The 14,191-nt window shown below is 43.0% G+C and overlaps 1 protein-coding gene across 1 annotated transcript in view; it reads right to left on the bottom strand.

Moving 5' to 3' along the window:
• LOC144104381 (monobin-like) overlaps nt 1-13,843 on the bottom strand; it is a 30,354-nt gene extending 16,511 nt beyond the window's left edge. The window contains exons 1-2 of the mRNA XM_077637343.1: nt 13,727-13,843; nt 4,257-4,412 (exon numbers count right to left, since the gene is read on the bottom strand). Coding sequence (XP_077493469.1) covers nt 4,257-4,412; nt 13,727-13,796 — 226 coding nt within the window. The 5' untranslated portion in view covers nt 13,797-13,843. The remainder of the gene's footprint in view (nt 1-4,256; nt 4,413-13,726) is intronic.
• Between the last annotated feature and the right edge of the window lie 348 nt (nt 13,844-14,191).

The following is a 14,191-nucleotide window of genomic DNA, read 5'->3' as shown; positions in this document are numbered from 1 at the left end:
ATATTGTGCGACAGACCTCTTCACGCCTCCAGTATAGTATTTCTTAGGCAACCTACAGTGTTTTTAGTGCCGCCTGGTCTCCGCAGATATGCTTCGTGCAGACCCTCTTTGATCCCTAAAACAATCATTTCACAGATGTTCGCCAAGTCTATAACAGCTCGCCTTCTGTTCAGATTAAATTCGATGACATTTTCCCATCGAATTCAAAGCTGCAGCCCTTTCCTCTTCTTCAGTGTTTTTTGCAGGATCACCTACAGTCCTTTCCCCCTCATATTCACACTGCTACAGATGAACCGCCGGATCGCGAAGAAGCAGGCGTGGTAATTTTTTTAACTTCACTGGGTTGGGTCGGGCTGACTTATTAGCTGTAATCTGTGCCTCACGAATGTTAGTAATTGCCGTTTCCCAGGTCGCGGTTATGACGGACTCTCGGCCCATTTGCTCTTCAGTGTCCTCACCCAATGAGTCCCGGGTATTACACCTCTTCAAGTTGCTGATCTCACTCAATCTACATTCGGTAAGGTTGCTTTGGGTACCAGGTAACGTAGGCTTTCACTTAAATGAGGTTGCAGATTTCTGAGCAAGGGCCTCTATCTGCGATCAATTATTGCTGTCCTGCCAACCTTTCCATATACAGATGCGGTGAGTTTGGCAGCTACACAATATTTCAAGAATTAGCTGCCTCGGCTCTTACATCATCTCCCGAATATCAGCATCTTCTTCATCCTTGGAGTAGCAAAATACTGGCGCTCGCGCAGATTAGAGGTCCCTCTCACGCGTGTGTGTTGTCAGGTTCCCGTTATAAATTTCTACCTTCGCAGATCTGGCCTAGCGGTTTCCCAATTGTGCGCTTCTTGTGTCGAACCTGAGGCAATAGATAGCTTCCTGCTGTTCTGCCGCCGCTTGTCTCATTTGTGGAGGCGCATAATAGAAATTCCGTTTCACCACATGGGTTCACCACATGGGTAGCCTGCGGGTGTTATTTTAATTTGCGCTTCTTTGCTTTGACGAAGCTAAAGGAGTGTAGACTCTGCTGTGCAAAATTTCCTTCAAGAAACGCAGCGACTCCCTCATTCTAATTTTTTCCCGCTCTTGTTCAGTGCGAAATTGAAACACTATAGGAATGGTATACTATTATGCATATTAAGCCATTGTTCAGTCTTCGATCTCCAAGTTAACAGGACCCATATATTTGCGTCTACCAATCTATCAGCCTGTATACTATTACTATTACTTCACTTCACTTCACTTCACTTTATTACCTTAAAGACCCCACTTTGGGGGTGTTACATAAGGGGTGGGAGTACAAATATGGGTTTAATATGGTTGCTTACATGATATTTATGAAATGCATATTTAAATTGTTCACAAAACTTGATTGGCAGGTGATGGCATCAACGTCGTGGGGAAGGCCATTCCAGTCTTTAGCAGTGCGAAGAAAAAAGGATGCGGAAAAAGGGACGGTGCGGGAGCGTTGGCATGACACTTGCAGTGGATGGCCGGTGCGATGAGATATGCGAGCGGGCGGTGTGTCCTGCTTCAAGCAATTATTCGCCCGTGTCTTGGCCACTACCCTTCAGTGGGTATGTGCCAGCAGCCGGCAACTGGCCTCGCCAGCAACGTCGACAGCCCGCTCCTCCATCTCACCAGCTGCGGCTACCGGGACCTCGAATAAATGTGGATCTCCTTCCATATCAGGTGACTCCGGACGACATCTTCGACGCAGAAGTCTTAAAGCTTCAGAAGTAATAAATACTGCCGCTAATCAAAAATTACAACGATCTCCCCAGAGCATTTTCCCTTTCCCTGTCTCCCCTGATGAAATCGGCAAAATATTACGCAACCTGAAAGACGCCAGTCCAGGTCTCGATAATATTCAATCATCCCATATTAAGTTAATTGCGCATCTCATTTGCGATGTCTTCGCCCATATTGTCAATCTGGTCTTGAAATCGGGCACTTTCCCTACTGCATTTAAAAAGGCAAAGCTAATTCCACTCTTCAAAAAGGGAGATAAACAAATCATTACTAATTACCGCCCAATCGCTATTTTATCAATTTTTAGCAAAATTATTTAAAAAGCCATTGTTTTCTGAATAAACAATTACTTATCAAAAGTTGACATCCACTCACCTAACCGGTCCGGTTTCAGAACGGGATTCTCCACCAATTTAGCTGTGATCGCTCTCACAGATAAAATTAAATCCTACATCGACGCAAGTAACTTTGCTGGTGCATTATTTATTGACCTTTCCAAAGTTTTTGATTCCCTCAACCATGCTATTTTATTCAATAAGCTTGACGCTTTCGGCCTAACTGGGCCTGCACTTTCGCTAATCAGAAGCTATTTATTCAATAGAAAACAAGCCGTGTTTATATCGGGAACATACTCAAAATTCAAGGCTACTAACGTTGGAGTTCCGCAAGGTTCCCTTCTTGGCCCTCTTCTATTCAAATTATATATCAATGACCTCCCTAGGTGTTTTTATATTTCCAACTGCTTTCTTTATGCTGACGACAAAATAATCTTAACCTCAGATTCACATATAAATAAAGTGGTCGATAAACTTTACCTTGATGCACAAAATGTATTCAAATGGTGCAGAAATAATTTGCTCTTCATTAAGGCATCCATATTCAGCTTTATAGTTTTAAGGTCACCTCATAAAATTCTTTGCGAAAACCCAGTCTGTTAGCTTAGGCTCAAACACAATCCATTAAGCGGATCACGTATCCTATCTAGGCGTAGTACTGGACAAACATCTTAAATTTCAGACCCACATCTCATCCATTTCCCGAAAAATGGCCTACGGTATTAGAGTATTAATTAAAGTTCGCATGCATTTCCATGCTCCGATTCTCATTTCCCTCTATTACTCGTTCATCCACTCCCATATTCAGTATTGCATTTCATCTTGGGAAAACACGTATCATTCGCATTTATCCTCTCTACAAACTATTCAAAATCAAGCAATTTGAATTATCACTTATAGTCACTACTCTGGAAATGCCCCTCGTCTGCCCCTATCATAGAATATTTTGTCGCTGCTCAAAATAATGGACTACAAATTAGGCACCCTCATGAACAAATCTGTTAGAAATCTACTTCCTTTTTCGGTAACTAGCAGTGACCAAAATCCGCGTCGCAACGACACGCGTTTTGCTAATAATAGTAACTTTTTACTCCCTAAACCTAACACTAATTATGGAAAGCAAACAGGTCGTTTTACTGCCACTACATTATGGAACTCATTACCAGTTAGCATTAAGCAATCATCTAAAATCTGTGCCTTTAAATCCGCTCTCCGTAAGTGTTTATAATCCCCCTAATAGTATTTTACTTGGTATATGGTACTAGTTTTGTCATTTATATCATTCAATGATTTTGTTTTGTATTGGTCTGTATGCTATTAAGTGTGTAATCATTTTTAATTCAAATAAGGGTATATATTATTCTCGTGTTTCACTCACCGCTCAGTTTTGATGCCAAAAACAATTTTTGTTTGCATCTGCTGTCTGTAACTCTTTTTTACAATTGTTCTTACAGGAGGTCCTGTCCACAGTCTCTTACTTTGGGACCTCCGTCTGTATTCCAGTGTTTTTCTAACCTTGTACCTTAAACATGTAATAAACGAACCTTGAACCTTGAATTTCGCTCTCATCGCCCTTTGCGACCAGGCTCGACCACCCTAGTTCGCTTCCCTCCGCACGGGGATATCACGAACCTAGCTGTGTCCTGAACTTAGCTGTGTCCTGACCGACCGGTAGTAACTCATACATATCGTTATTATTTTTTTCTCTTATCGCCTATCGCACGTAGGGGGGGACACTTGTAGCGTCTCTGATGAAGATGAAGCGGAGAGCGCGATGTGGCTCGCGCAGGAAAACAAATTCGGCAACCGGCCTGTTTAGCAACGTCCACAGCCCGCTCCGCCGGCTCACTGGACGCGGCTACCGGGACCTCCACTAATAATGATCACCTTCCGCACAACCATGGGTGCGTCATACTTCGGGTCGGAAAATTTTCTCCGCTGACCTCCATATTGCATAGCGACCATAGTATAAGAAACACATGGAAAGCACAAAACCTGGAATAAAGAAAAGCTTCTAGCTCCAAGTTATAAACAAATGATGTTTCACATGTCCATGAAACCAATGCTGATGTTTATTACCCAAAAGTAAAAATTTATGTTATTGACTGCTACGAAATCCGCATAAAATAATGAAATATTCTGCTCAACTCTTCTTCTACTTACTGCTTCGACAAGTTGCATCGCAGAGTGTTTTGTCTTTAAACGGCGCAGCGGAATTGCACGTGGATACGCATTCTCTCGACGTTTGATCAAACTGCCAGCCAGGAGAGGCGCAACCTGGTGTCGTTATGATCGGGCTCTCCACAGTGCATTTGGGATCTGCAAAAACGAAACCAATCAAAGTACAACAAACAGTATCGTCAACGAGAGGATATTGGTTTCTCGCCGGGGCTTAATGCAATTAATATTCTGAAACGAAATACGCGAAGGTGACCATTATTCTAGGTTCCCAAGGAGTGTCCCGCTTTTTGCTCTTGAAAGCTGTACCCATTTTCTTTCCAAGCATTGTGTCATGATGAAATACACAGCTGTTCCGTCCTTCTCTTTTTTCCGCACGAGGAACTCTCAGTGAGTCCGCACTCTTGCACCTCTAATAACACATACATAAGTTAGGAAAGCAGATGAGAAATTTTCAAACTGATCCCACAATACCGAGTTTAAACAACGTGCGAGGTTGCATTTTGTTTCTCCTAGCACAGTATCGGACACCACACAACGGCTATGTCGGTTCTTTTTCAGAACCACAGTACCTCTTTCAAGCATAACAAACTCTTAATAAGCCTGGAAAGAAAATTGAAAGGAATTTTATGTTCCTAAGAGGAAAATCACTTCGTTATCATATTATTTCAAAGGATCTATGGAAGTAAACTTAATTTGGTATGCACCTATATAGCAAATTCTGGTCAGAGAGATAGGTGGAGGAAACAGCAGGCGAAGCAAAAAGTAGAATTTGACAAAGAAGACTACTTTTAAAATGGCTGCAGGTATCTCCAAAACTGATTGTTTTCACAAGCAAACTCTGCTTCAGGCTATTCCACTATGAAAAGTAATCACCAAGTCTTCTCCTGTCAAAAGCTTACGTTCCTTTTAGCTCGTTGCTCAGTTTGACGTAATGCGGTGCCCAGACCCTCTTGTGCGCGCGCTTTCGTCACCACCAGTCGCGGGAAACAAGCGCTTGGCTGTGCGTGCGTGTGCGTGCATGAGTGTGTGTATTTTCGTGTGCACTATCGGCCCAAACAGCAGCGAGGGCTGCATGCCGCGCAGCATTTGGCACTGGCGAGAGAATTGGCGCCCATCCTCACCAAGTCACTCGAGCATGTGTCAGAATTTTATATCTACCTTTGATATTTCCACTTGCTTTGCCACACCTGGGGCAGTGACTGGATGGGGACAGGCTTGGCCCAGCCGGTGTCTATTGTGTGCACCTCAACCTGAGTAAGTAAGGGCGCAGGAGGCAGATTGCGACATTTCCTTTTTCCCCCTTTATCCCTGCTGATCATCATAACCATCTGCCGGACTACGCCCACTGCAGGGCCAACCCTTACAGAAGACAGCATCGCCATTTCGTTAGCCAACTGTTGACATCTTATGGAGTCCACAAATAGTCAACAAGAACGGAATAATTGTTGACTACAGTCAACAGCAGTCAATAAAATTTATATGAAACCCTGCCATTTTCCAGCTGCGGCCATCTATGCCAGAACTGACAACGCACTCCCTCACCAGAGCAGGATTTGGCCACCCTTATGTAGTAATTGGCCACAACCTTCTAAATAAAAACCAATTTCGCACATATCGTTTACTAGTAAATTTTAGTCCAGGCTCGTTGACTGGTATTACCATTGCGCTATTTAGAAACTTCTAAATTTGTTACAAAGCTGACGCTTGCTTCCTGGAGAACAAGACTGATCACCAGCACCCACAGCTGTCCCTCATTCTAGAAATTCTTTTAAAATCAAGGCAACATATTTATACCAAGAAACCACGCTCCGCGGACAAGTAGCTGCATTCAAGAGAGAACTCTTATGAAAGGATAGTTTTTGTCCATTCCCCACTGCGCATCTGTGTTCCGGGTATTTGTGCAGTGTCTGCTGTGCAGCCAATAGCCATCCTTCTTAGCTCCAGCAGAAAAAAAAATGCGAAATTAGCACTTGTTAGTGAGGAAATGGTCGAAAGGCGCGAAATTCTGCACGCCAGGTTGTCAAAATTTTGCTGTTAAATCCAACTTGCGCCTCGGATGGATACGATAAAAGTGTCTTACCCGGATGTTACATGTGGGACAAAACGCGACATTCGGATGTTATTGCGGCTGAACTGACTGTAATCTGAAGAAATAAGTAATGGAAACGAAACGCGGACAAATAAGACACACACACATAGCGCTGCACGCACGCACAGTAGCGAGGTGTGTGTGTGTGTGTGTGTGTGTGTGTGTGTGTGTGTGTGTGTGTGTGTGTGTGTGTGTGTGTGTGTGTGTGTGTGTGTGTGTGTGTGTGTGTGTGTGTGTGTGTGTGTGTGTGTGTGTGTGTGTGTGTGTGTGTGTGTGTGTGTGTGTGTGTGTGTGTGTGTGTGTGTGTGTGTGTGTGTGTGTGTGTGTGTGTGTGTGTGTGTGTGTGTGTGTGTGTGTGTGTGTGTGTGTGTGTGTGTGTGTGTGTGTGTGTGTGTGTGTGTGTGTGTGTGTGTGTGTGTGTGTGTGTGTGTGTGTGTGTGTGTGTGTGTGTGTGTGTGTGTGTGTGTGTGTGTGTGTGTGTGTGTGTGTGTGTGTGTGTGTGTGTGTGTGTGTGTGTGTGTGTGTGTGTGTGTGTGTGTGTGTGTGTGTGTGTGTGCGCGCACTGTCCACTTCTCGGTCGCGGTGCATATTTCTTCATATGCAGAGTGGGCATGGAACAGCAGCAGCAATGCAGCAACGACCAATGTTCTGTTTCTTGGTGCAGATGCTATCTTGGAGCGGCCTTAGTCATGACTCGAGCGACCGGCAGCACGTTCCCTGCCTGACATCGACTGAGCGCCCCGTATCGCCTCTTCGGCTGCCTGTACAGTTCAAGCCCGACTCGCTACGAATGAGCGAATGTTGCCCGACGCCACCGGAAGAAGCCATCGCCTTCAAGTGGTCTGCACCTTTGGCCGCGCAAGCCCCATCGTCACAGTCATCAAGTGTATCGCGCCCATTTAAGCACTGGCAATCACCGAGCGCCTTGAGTGGGCATGGAACAGCAGCAGCAATGCAGCAACAACCAATGTTCTTCTGTTTCTTGGTGCAGGTCAGTTCATGTCCTTCTTTGCACTGTAAACGCACAACCTGCTGCTTGTGCCATGCCCAAGCGTATTCATGTGCATTGTCTGCGAATGTGTACATGTGCTGAAATTATTGCTCTTAGGTGGCGACCTTGAACAGAACCCAGGGCCCCCTGAGAAAGATTCCAGCCAGTCCAATGATGACATAGTCACTCTGTTAAAATATTTAAACGAAAAAATTGACAAGAACCATAGCGAAATACTCTCCCAGCTCAATGAAGTTCGGCAAACACAAACAAAGCTTGAGCGTCAGATGGCCAGTATGAACGATAGGCTTGTTGCCGTCGAAGAAAAAGTAGCTGCCTCGCAAGCCTCCAGCGCCTTTGACATTACCCAGGAAGTGTCTGAGGCTGTACAGAATGAAGCAGAGGCGTTTCATAAACGACTCGACGACCTCGAAGACAGGTCACGACGCGATAATCTACTTTTTCACGGCCTCCCTGACACGCAAAACAAAACATGGGATGAATCTGAAAAGCTCGTGCGTGAAAAGCTTCTTTCTGAAATGGACCTTGAGCTACCCAGCGAGGCCATAGCACGCACGCATCGGCTGGGTAAATTTTCGAATGACAAATGCCGTCCTGTCATAGTCAAGTTTACGCATTTTAAGATCCGAGAAGCCGTGTTTACTGACCGAAGCAAAATGAAAAATGCTGGGATAATGGTTACGGAAGATTTCTGCTTGTCAACTCGCAACGCACGTAAAAAACGTTTTGACTTTGGACAAGCAAGTGGAGAGAAGTACGCTATTCGTCAGAACAAATTGTTCATAAAGAATAAGTGTTACATCTACATTTCGGCATCAGATAGCATCTGTGAATATCATATCAATAACGAAGCATCCCCACGCAGCCCTTATAGTAGTGCCTTGCCTGCCGATCTTTCTACCGCGTAGCTACCTGCTCGTGGTCATGAGCTTCCAAATGACATATGTGTTTTGTTCTCTAATATTTGTAGTGTTGTTAACAAGCGTGATGATCTGTGTACTATCATCGACATGTGCGATGCAGACATTCTGGTCCTCACCGAAACCTGGCTGAATTCAAAGATTTCTAATGATGAAATACTAAACTGCGAAAAGGATTTCATTACTTATCGATGTGACCGTGGAGACAGAATAGGAGGCGGTGTTCTGATAGCGGTCGCTGATCATCTGCATTCTTCACACGTGTCACTTGTTTCTTCACTAGAAATTGTATGCGCCTCTATACGCATTAATCATCGAGACGTATTCTTCTGCGCATGCTATCGCCCTCCAAGTGCTCCATCGTCTTTCTGTAGTGAACTTCATGATGTGCTCAATCGCATTTTAGCTAGGTTTCCTTCTTCGCCAATCTTTTTACTTGGCGATTTCAACATGCCAAAAATAATTTGGTCTGGCGCGTTCCCTTCAACTCTGGATTCGTTACCTGACACGATTGGCTTCATTAATATGTGCACTGACTTGAATTTTTCTCAGCTTATTACTCAGCCAACCCGTATCACCACTACTAGCGCTAACATTCTTGATCTTGTTCTAACTACGCTTACTGAGCTAGTTCATTCATTGGAGTTTCTACCAGGCCTAAGTGACCACTCCTTCATCCAGTTTGACCTTAAAGATACTAGCACACGTGTGCGACCCAATCGCAAATATATCAGAGTTTATCCAAAAGCAAATTTTCCGTCGATTAACGCTGAACTCGAAATCTTCTTAGGAGGGTGCATGCCAAACTTTTATAACCGTACTGTGGAAACGAACTGGCGCCTTTTTAAAGAAAAAGTTCATTTTCTCGTCCAAAAACACATACCTTTACACGTCATATCAGGCAAGCAATGTTCCCCGTGGTTCACTGCCGCATTAAAATGCTTTTTAAGTAAAAAAAAGAGTTTATCGTAGAGCGAAAACCACCGGTTGCCCTGATCACTGGGATGTGTATCTTGCCATAACATCTGAGTATCGAAAAGCCTTAAGAAACGCCAAGCAGGTTTTCTTCCAGAGCACGCTTCCGTTTTTGTTGATTGATAATGCCAAAAAATTTTGGAACATCATTTCTGGTCCCAAGCATAAAGCAATAGCTCTGAACGATAGAAGCGGCGCAGCCATTCCTTCATCAGAATGCCCTCAAGTGCTAAACGACGCCTTCTCAAATACTTTTTTACAGCAATCATCTGTTTCTCTGCCCTCTTTTCAGCCTGTGCAGATTCCATTAATGGACCCAATTGTGTTTGACAGTCTTGGTATAGAAAGTCTAATTAATAATCTCAAAATTTCTTCGTCTTCGGGAATTGACGACATAAATTCTAAATTTTTAAACAATACAAGTGTTTACTCTTCCATTTACTTGTGTGCACTGTTTTCGCAATCTTTGAATTCAGGAAAGCTACCCGGGGACTGGAAGGTGGGTAAGGTGGTACCAATATTCAAGTCTGGTGATGCTCATTGTGCTCTTAATTACAGACCCATATCATTAACGAGTGTCCCGTGTAAACTGTTTGAACATGTCATTTATTCTAATCTGGTTAAATTTCTAGAAAATCATTCGTTTTTTTTCCCTCATCAGCATGGCTTTCGTCAATCATTTTCTTGTGAAACGCAACTCATTTCCTTCACCCATGATTTATTTGATGCATTAGACAAGGGATTTTTCATTGAATGGGTGGGCTGTGTATTTTTAGATTTTCAGAAAGCATTCGATCTTGTTAATCACCAACTACTTTGTTTTAAGCTCGGCAAACTAAACATCGACCCAAACATTCTTTCATGGATCGAGAGTTTTTTGCGTAACAGAACTCAATTCGTCACTGCAAATAACGCTGATTCCTCACCATGCTCTGTTACCTCCGGCGTGCCTTAAGGTTCCGTGCTCGGGCCGCTATTGTTTCTAATATACATTATTGATCTACCAATTTCTATTAACTCCACAATTAGGCTTTTCGCAGATGATTGCGTTATTTATCGAGTAATCAAATCCGCTGCAGACTCATCCTTACTTCAAAGTGACCTAAATAAGGTATCTAGTTGGTGTAATATTTGGCTCATGAGACTGAATACTAACAAGTGTAAGGTCATGCGTATTTCACACCGGTCTGCTAACGAAAATCTTATTCCCTACAATATTTCAGGTTCTCTCCTTGAGCAAGTTACCACATATAAATATTTAGGGGTTCATATAACTGCTAACCTTTCATGGCAGGCACATGTTGATTATATTGTTAACAATGCTAACCGCATGCTTAGGTACTTGCGTCGTAATTTTTCCATGGCTCCATCTTCTTTAAAACTGCTACTCTAGAAAACCATAGTTAGATCGAAATTAGAATATGCGTGCTCTGTGTGGGACCCGGGACTTGAAACTCTTACTAATCAGTTAGAGTCAGTACAGAATCGAAGCGCCCGATTTATTTTGTCTAATTTTTCCCGCACTGCTAGTGTAACTACAATGAAATATACTTTGAGCCTTCCTAGCCTTTCCCTTCGTAGAAAACTCGCGCGAATACTAACTTTTCACAAGATTTACTACCACAATCATCAGCTAAAACGGGATCTTCTATTTGAACCATCGTTCATATCACCTCGCACGGATCGTCGCCACAAGGTACGCATTCCATACTGCTGAAGCAATGCATATTTTAACTCGTTTATATTCAAGACGGCGAGCGATTGGAACCACCTGCCCACCTTGGTTGCCGACATTTCTGACGCCTGTTTATTCAAAAATGCCGCGGAAAACTATGTGTTTGACTAGGCTGTTTTCTTACGTAATCTGATTTGTATTTTGTTCAAGCTTACGTTTTTTCATTCCTTGCTGTATTACATTACATTTTCCTTTTACTTTTGTTTTCATTTTGCTGCATTGTTTTTACTTTTTTATCCACTCCCTTCTGTAACGCCCCACTGGGGCCCTGAAGGTATTGTAATAAATAAATAAATAAATAAATAAATAAATAAATAAATAAATAAATAAATAAATAAATAAATAAATAAATAAATAAATAATGCCCTAGTGTCTACACTTTTTTAATGGAATCGTTTTAATGCCTGCTCTAAGGCTCTACCTCTAAAGCTCTACCTCTAGGTTAGTTTCGACGAACAAAGGTGAAACAATTAATGCCGACTAGCGCGCATAAAACGTGAACAAAGTTCTGAAGCGACTCGCTCACCGCCTTTGCCACAAAGCGTTTTTTTGTTCACACAGCCACGCATGAAAGAGTAGCAAAAAAAAAAAACAGAAAATGGCAGAAGCAGAAATTGTGTAACGAATCTTGCGCAGCTCAGCGTCGCACTCACTCCAGCGGGCATGAACAGCTATTTATACAAAACATTCTGACAGCTGAGCAAGCCCGATCGCACTGCACTACATTCAAAATAAAAACCTCGTGTTCACGCGCTGTGAATTGAAATAAATTACAATGTCATTCAACTCGCTTGCGCGAAATATAAACAACTGCAGCAATACAGCAGGAAAAAAGTTGCGGCGAAGGCCGGAAATTCAGAAATATCGCGTGTGAACAGGCTGCACGCAGGGTCCGGCAGTAGAACTGCGTTGACTGTAGTGGGTCATGGAACGAAAATGTGCCAGATTCGGTCTCAGTTTATTATCAGCCATTCGATAGGCTGGGAAAGATTGTCTAGCTGTCTGTTTAGCCAGCTGCGTGTGACATTCATTCCTAGGGTTTATATTTCTGTGATTTTTAAAGAAGAATCACTTTGCCCCATGCACATTTACATATCGCCCTATCTTGAATACTTAAATAAATTTACGCCTTACTCTTCTTAGTTCACTTAATTAAGCTTTACTAGGACGTCAGGGAGCCTTTAAGTAGTTCGTTTATTTTACATCTGGCAACAAAAATAACGATCACGATTCGCTGTCAACGCCACCCTGTACTTAAAGATAACAGAAAATTGTAATTTGAAAATAAAAACCTGTACTCAATATGCTTTATCAAGCTGCCCTGTGTCCACCCATACACACCCAAAACCGACGACTGCAGGAGAAGAACCTCCTTGACACAGTCGCCGAACTACCAAACGAAGAGGCAGACAAGCTTTGCATGCTTGTCTCATACCGAGCAGGAAGTGGCATCCTCAAAGTAAGAGAGGCCACTCCATTCAGCTTACGCCGATTGATCAGGGCCTCGGCTACCGTGAAACATCGTGTTAACAATTATTTTAGATTTCACACCACTTGTCCCCGAAGATGGACGTGAAGCACGAACATTTCATCCCCGCTCAGATGAAAAGTGTACCACAACAAACACGACCGTTACACGCGGTTCTAGAGAAATGTGTGTACACAACATATGCTTAAGACACGCACCACCGATAATGCAAAGAACCAGTATTTTTCTGAGCCTCAGAACATAACCAAGCTCGAAACATAAGCGATTAAATGTGTGATACCAATGGGTCTCTAGTCACTAATGCACAGCACACCAATATCGTTACCTATACCTACATTGCCAAATCAATTTACAATATGCAACTCAGACTGTTCAACCTCCACCAGAATAAAAATATAATGCAATTTAAGGACGAAAACTATTTCATTACGATTACCCTGCAGTAGATGCGTGGACATGCGTGCATTGAAGGAAAATATCTCTTGCATAAACAGGCCCCAGAAATTAGCATTTGAGAGATCGCAATCTCCTGACCTAATTCCGTATCCAGTGGAAGACGCAGCACAATACGGAGAGCAAATATCCTAGCTCTTCAAAAATGTCATAGAAAACCTCAAATTCTTCCACCAACCGCATCAGTCGCCCAAAGAACAACAAGCGCCCATCTCCAGAATGATCGCGCTAAAACTTATCACCTTGCCAATCCCCTGCAATTTTGCATCATGTCATGCAATTCACGGCGCAATCTCTCTGCAGTCCTCATTCTAATATCAAGCGGCGCTGCTGTTACCTTTGATTATTTTCCTCACTTTCTTCCTTTTTCCTGGTGTGCTTGAGTTTACTGAGACCTGTCGGACAGCCACCGCGGGTTAGCATAGCAAGCGCTCTTTTTGGCTGAGATTTAATACCAGCCTCGAATGGAGTTGGTCCTACGTCCTCATACTTTGCCCCGTAGCGCAAAGCGTGAAAGAACCAAATTAGATACTAAGTTTAAAAAATACAGAGAGAAAACTCAGATGCCGCTATTGTGTGTGCCCTCGGTGTGTATGCCTGGCATTGTTTCTTTCGACCAGTTCAAGTGCCTCGCCTCTAGCCATCGCCACTTCTTTCTGTCTAATACCAACGGCGCATTCGCGCGGACATTTTGCAGTTACCAACGTGATTGGCAGTTGAGATCGGATAATCACAAAGAGCTAATTAGATATAAAAAGTTTAAGAAGATTGAAGCATACCATTCGCTACCGATGATTGGCCTGCTGAAAAGCCATAGAGAAAGAGCATGATTAGGGTGCGCAACATCATAGTGCCTAATTTACAGTACCAATGCCTCTCAGCACTGCTTCCCTTTATATATATACAAATCGTACTCATGCAAGTTAAAGGGATCTCTGCGTGCGACAAAGAGAAGCCTGCTTAATAAAAAAGGCAAAATTATTTCCAATTTGGAGTAGAAAAAAGAAGCGCCGCCCGAGAAAGAATAATACCCATTATATTTGTCCTGCTTCGTTGCTTGGTCTATTCCAGGAAACCAATGTCATTTGTAATGAATACACAAAGAGAACTTATATCCAACGACTTTGTGCAGGATTTCAAAAGATCTGCATTTGTGCGATGAATTTGCGGTTACATTTTCTCGTTAAATTAATCTCGCTGATTAAAGTCACATCTAAGCGGAAATTAAATCACATAATTTGAAG

The sequence above is a fragment of the Amblyomma americanum genome, chromosome 9 (assembly GCF_052857255.1).
Source record: "Amblyomma americanum isolate KBUSLIRL-KWMA chromosome 9, ASM5285725v1, whole genome shotgun sequence".
Taxonomy (NCBI): domain Eukaryota; kingdom Metazoa; phylum Arthropoda; class Arachnida; order Ixodida; family Ixodidae; genus Amblyomma; species Amblyomma americanum.
The sequence above is the reverse complement of the archived record's forward strand: the minus strand, read 5'-3'. Positions and strand labels throughout refer to the sequence as shown.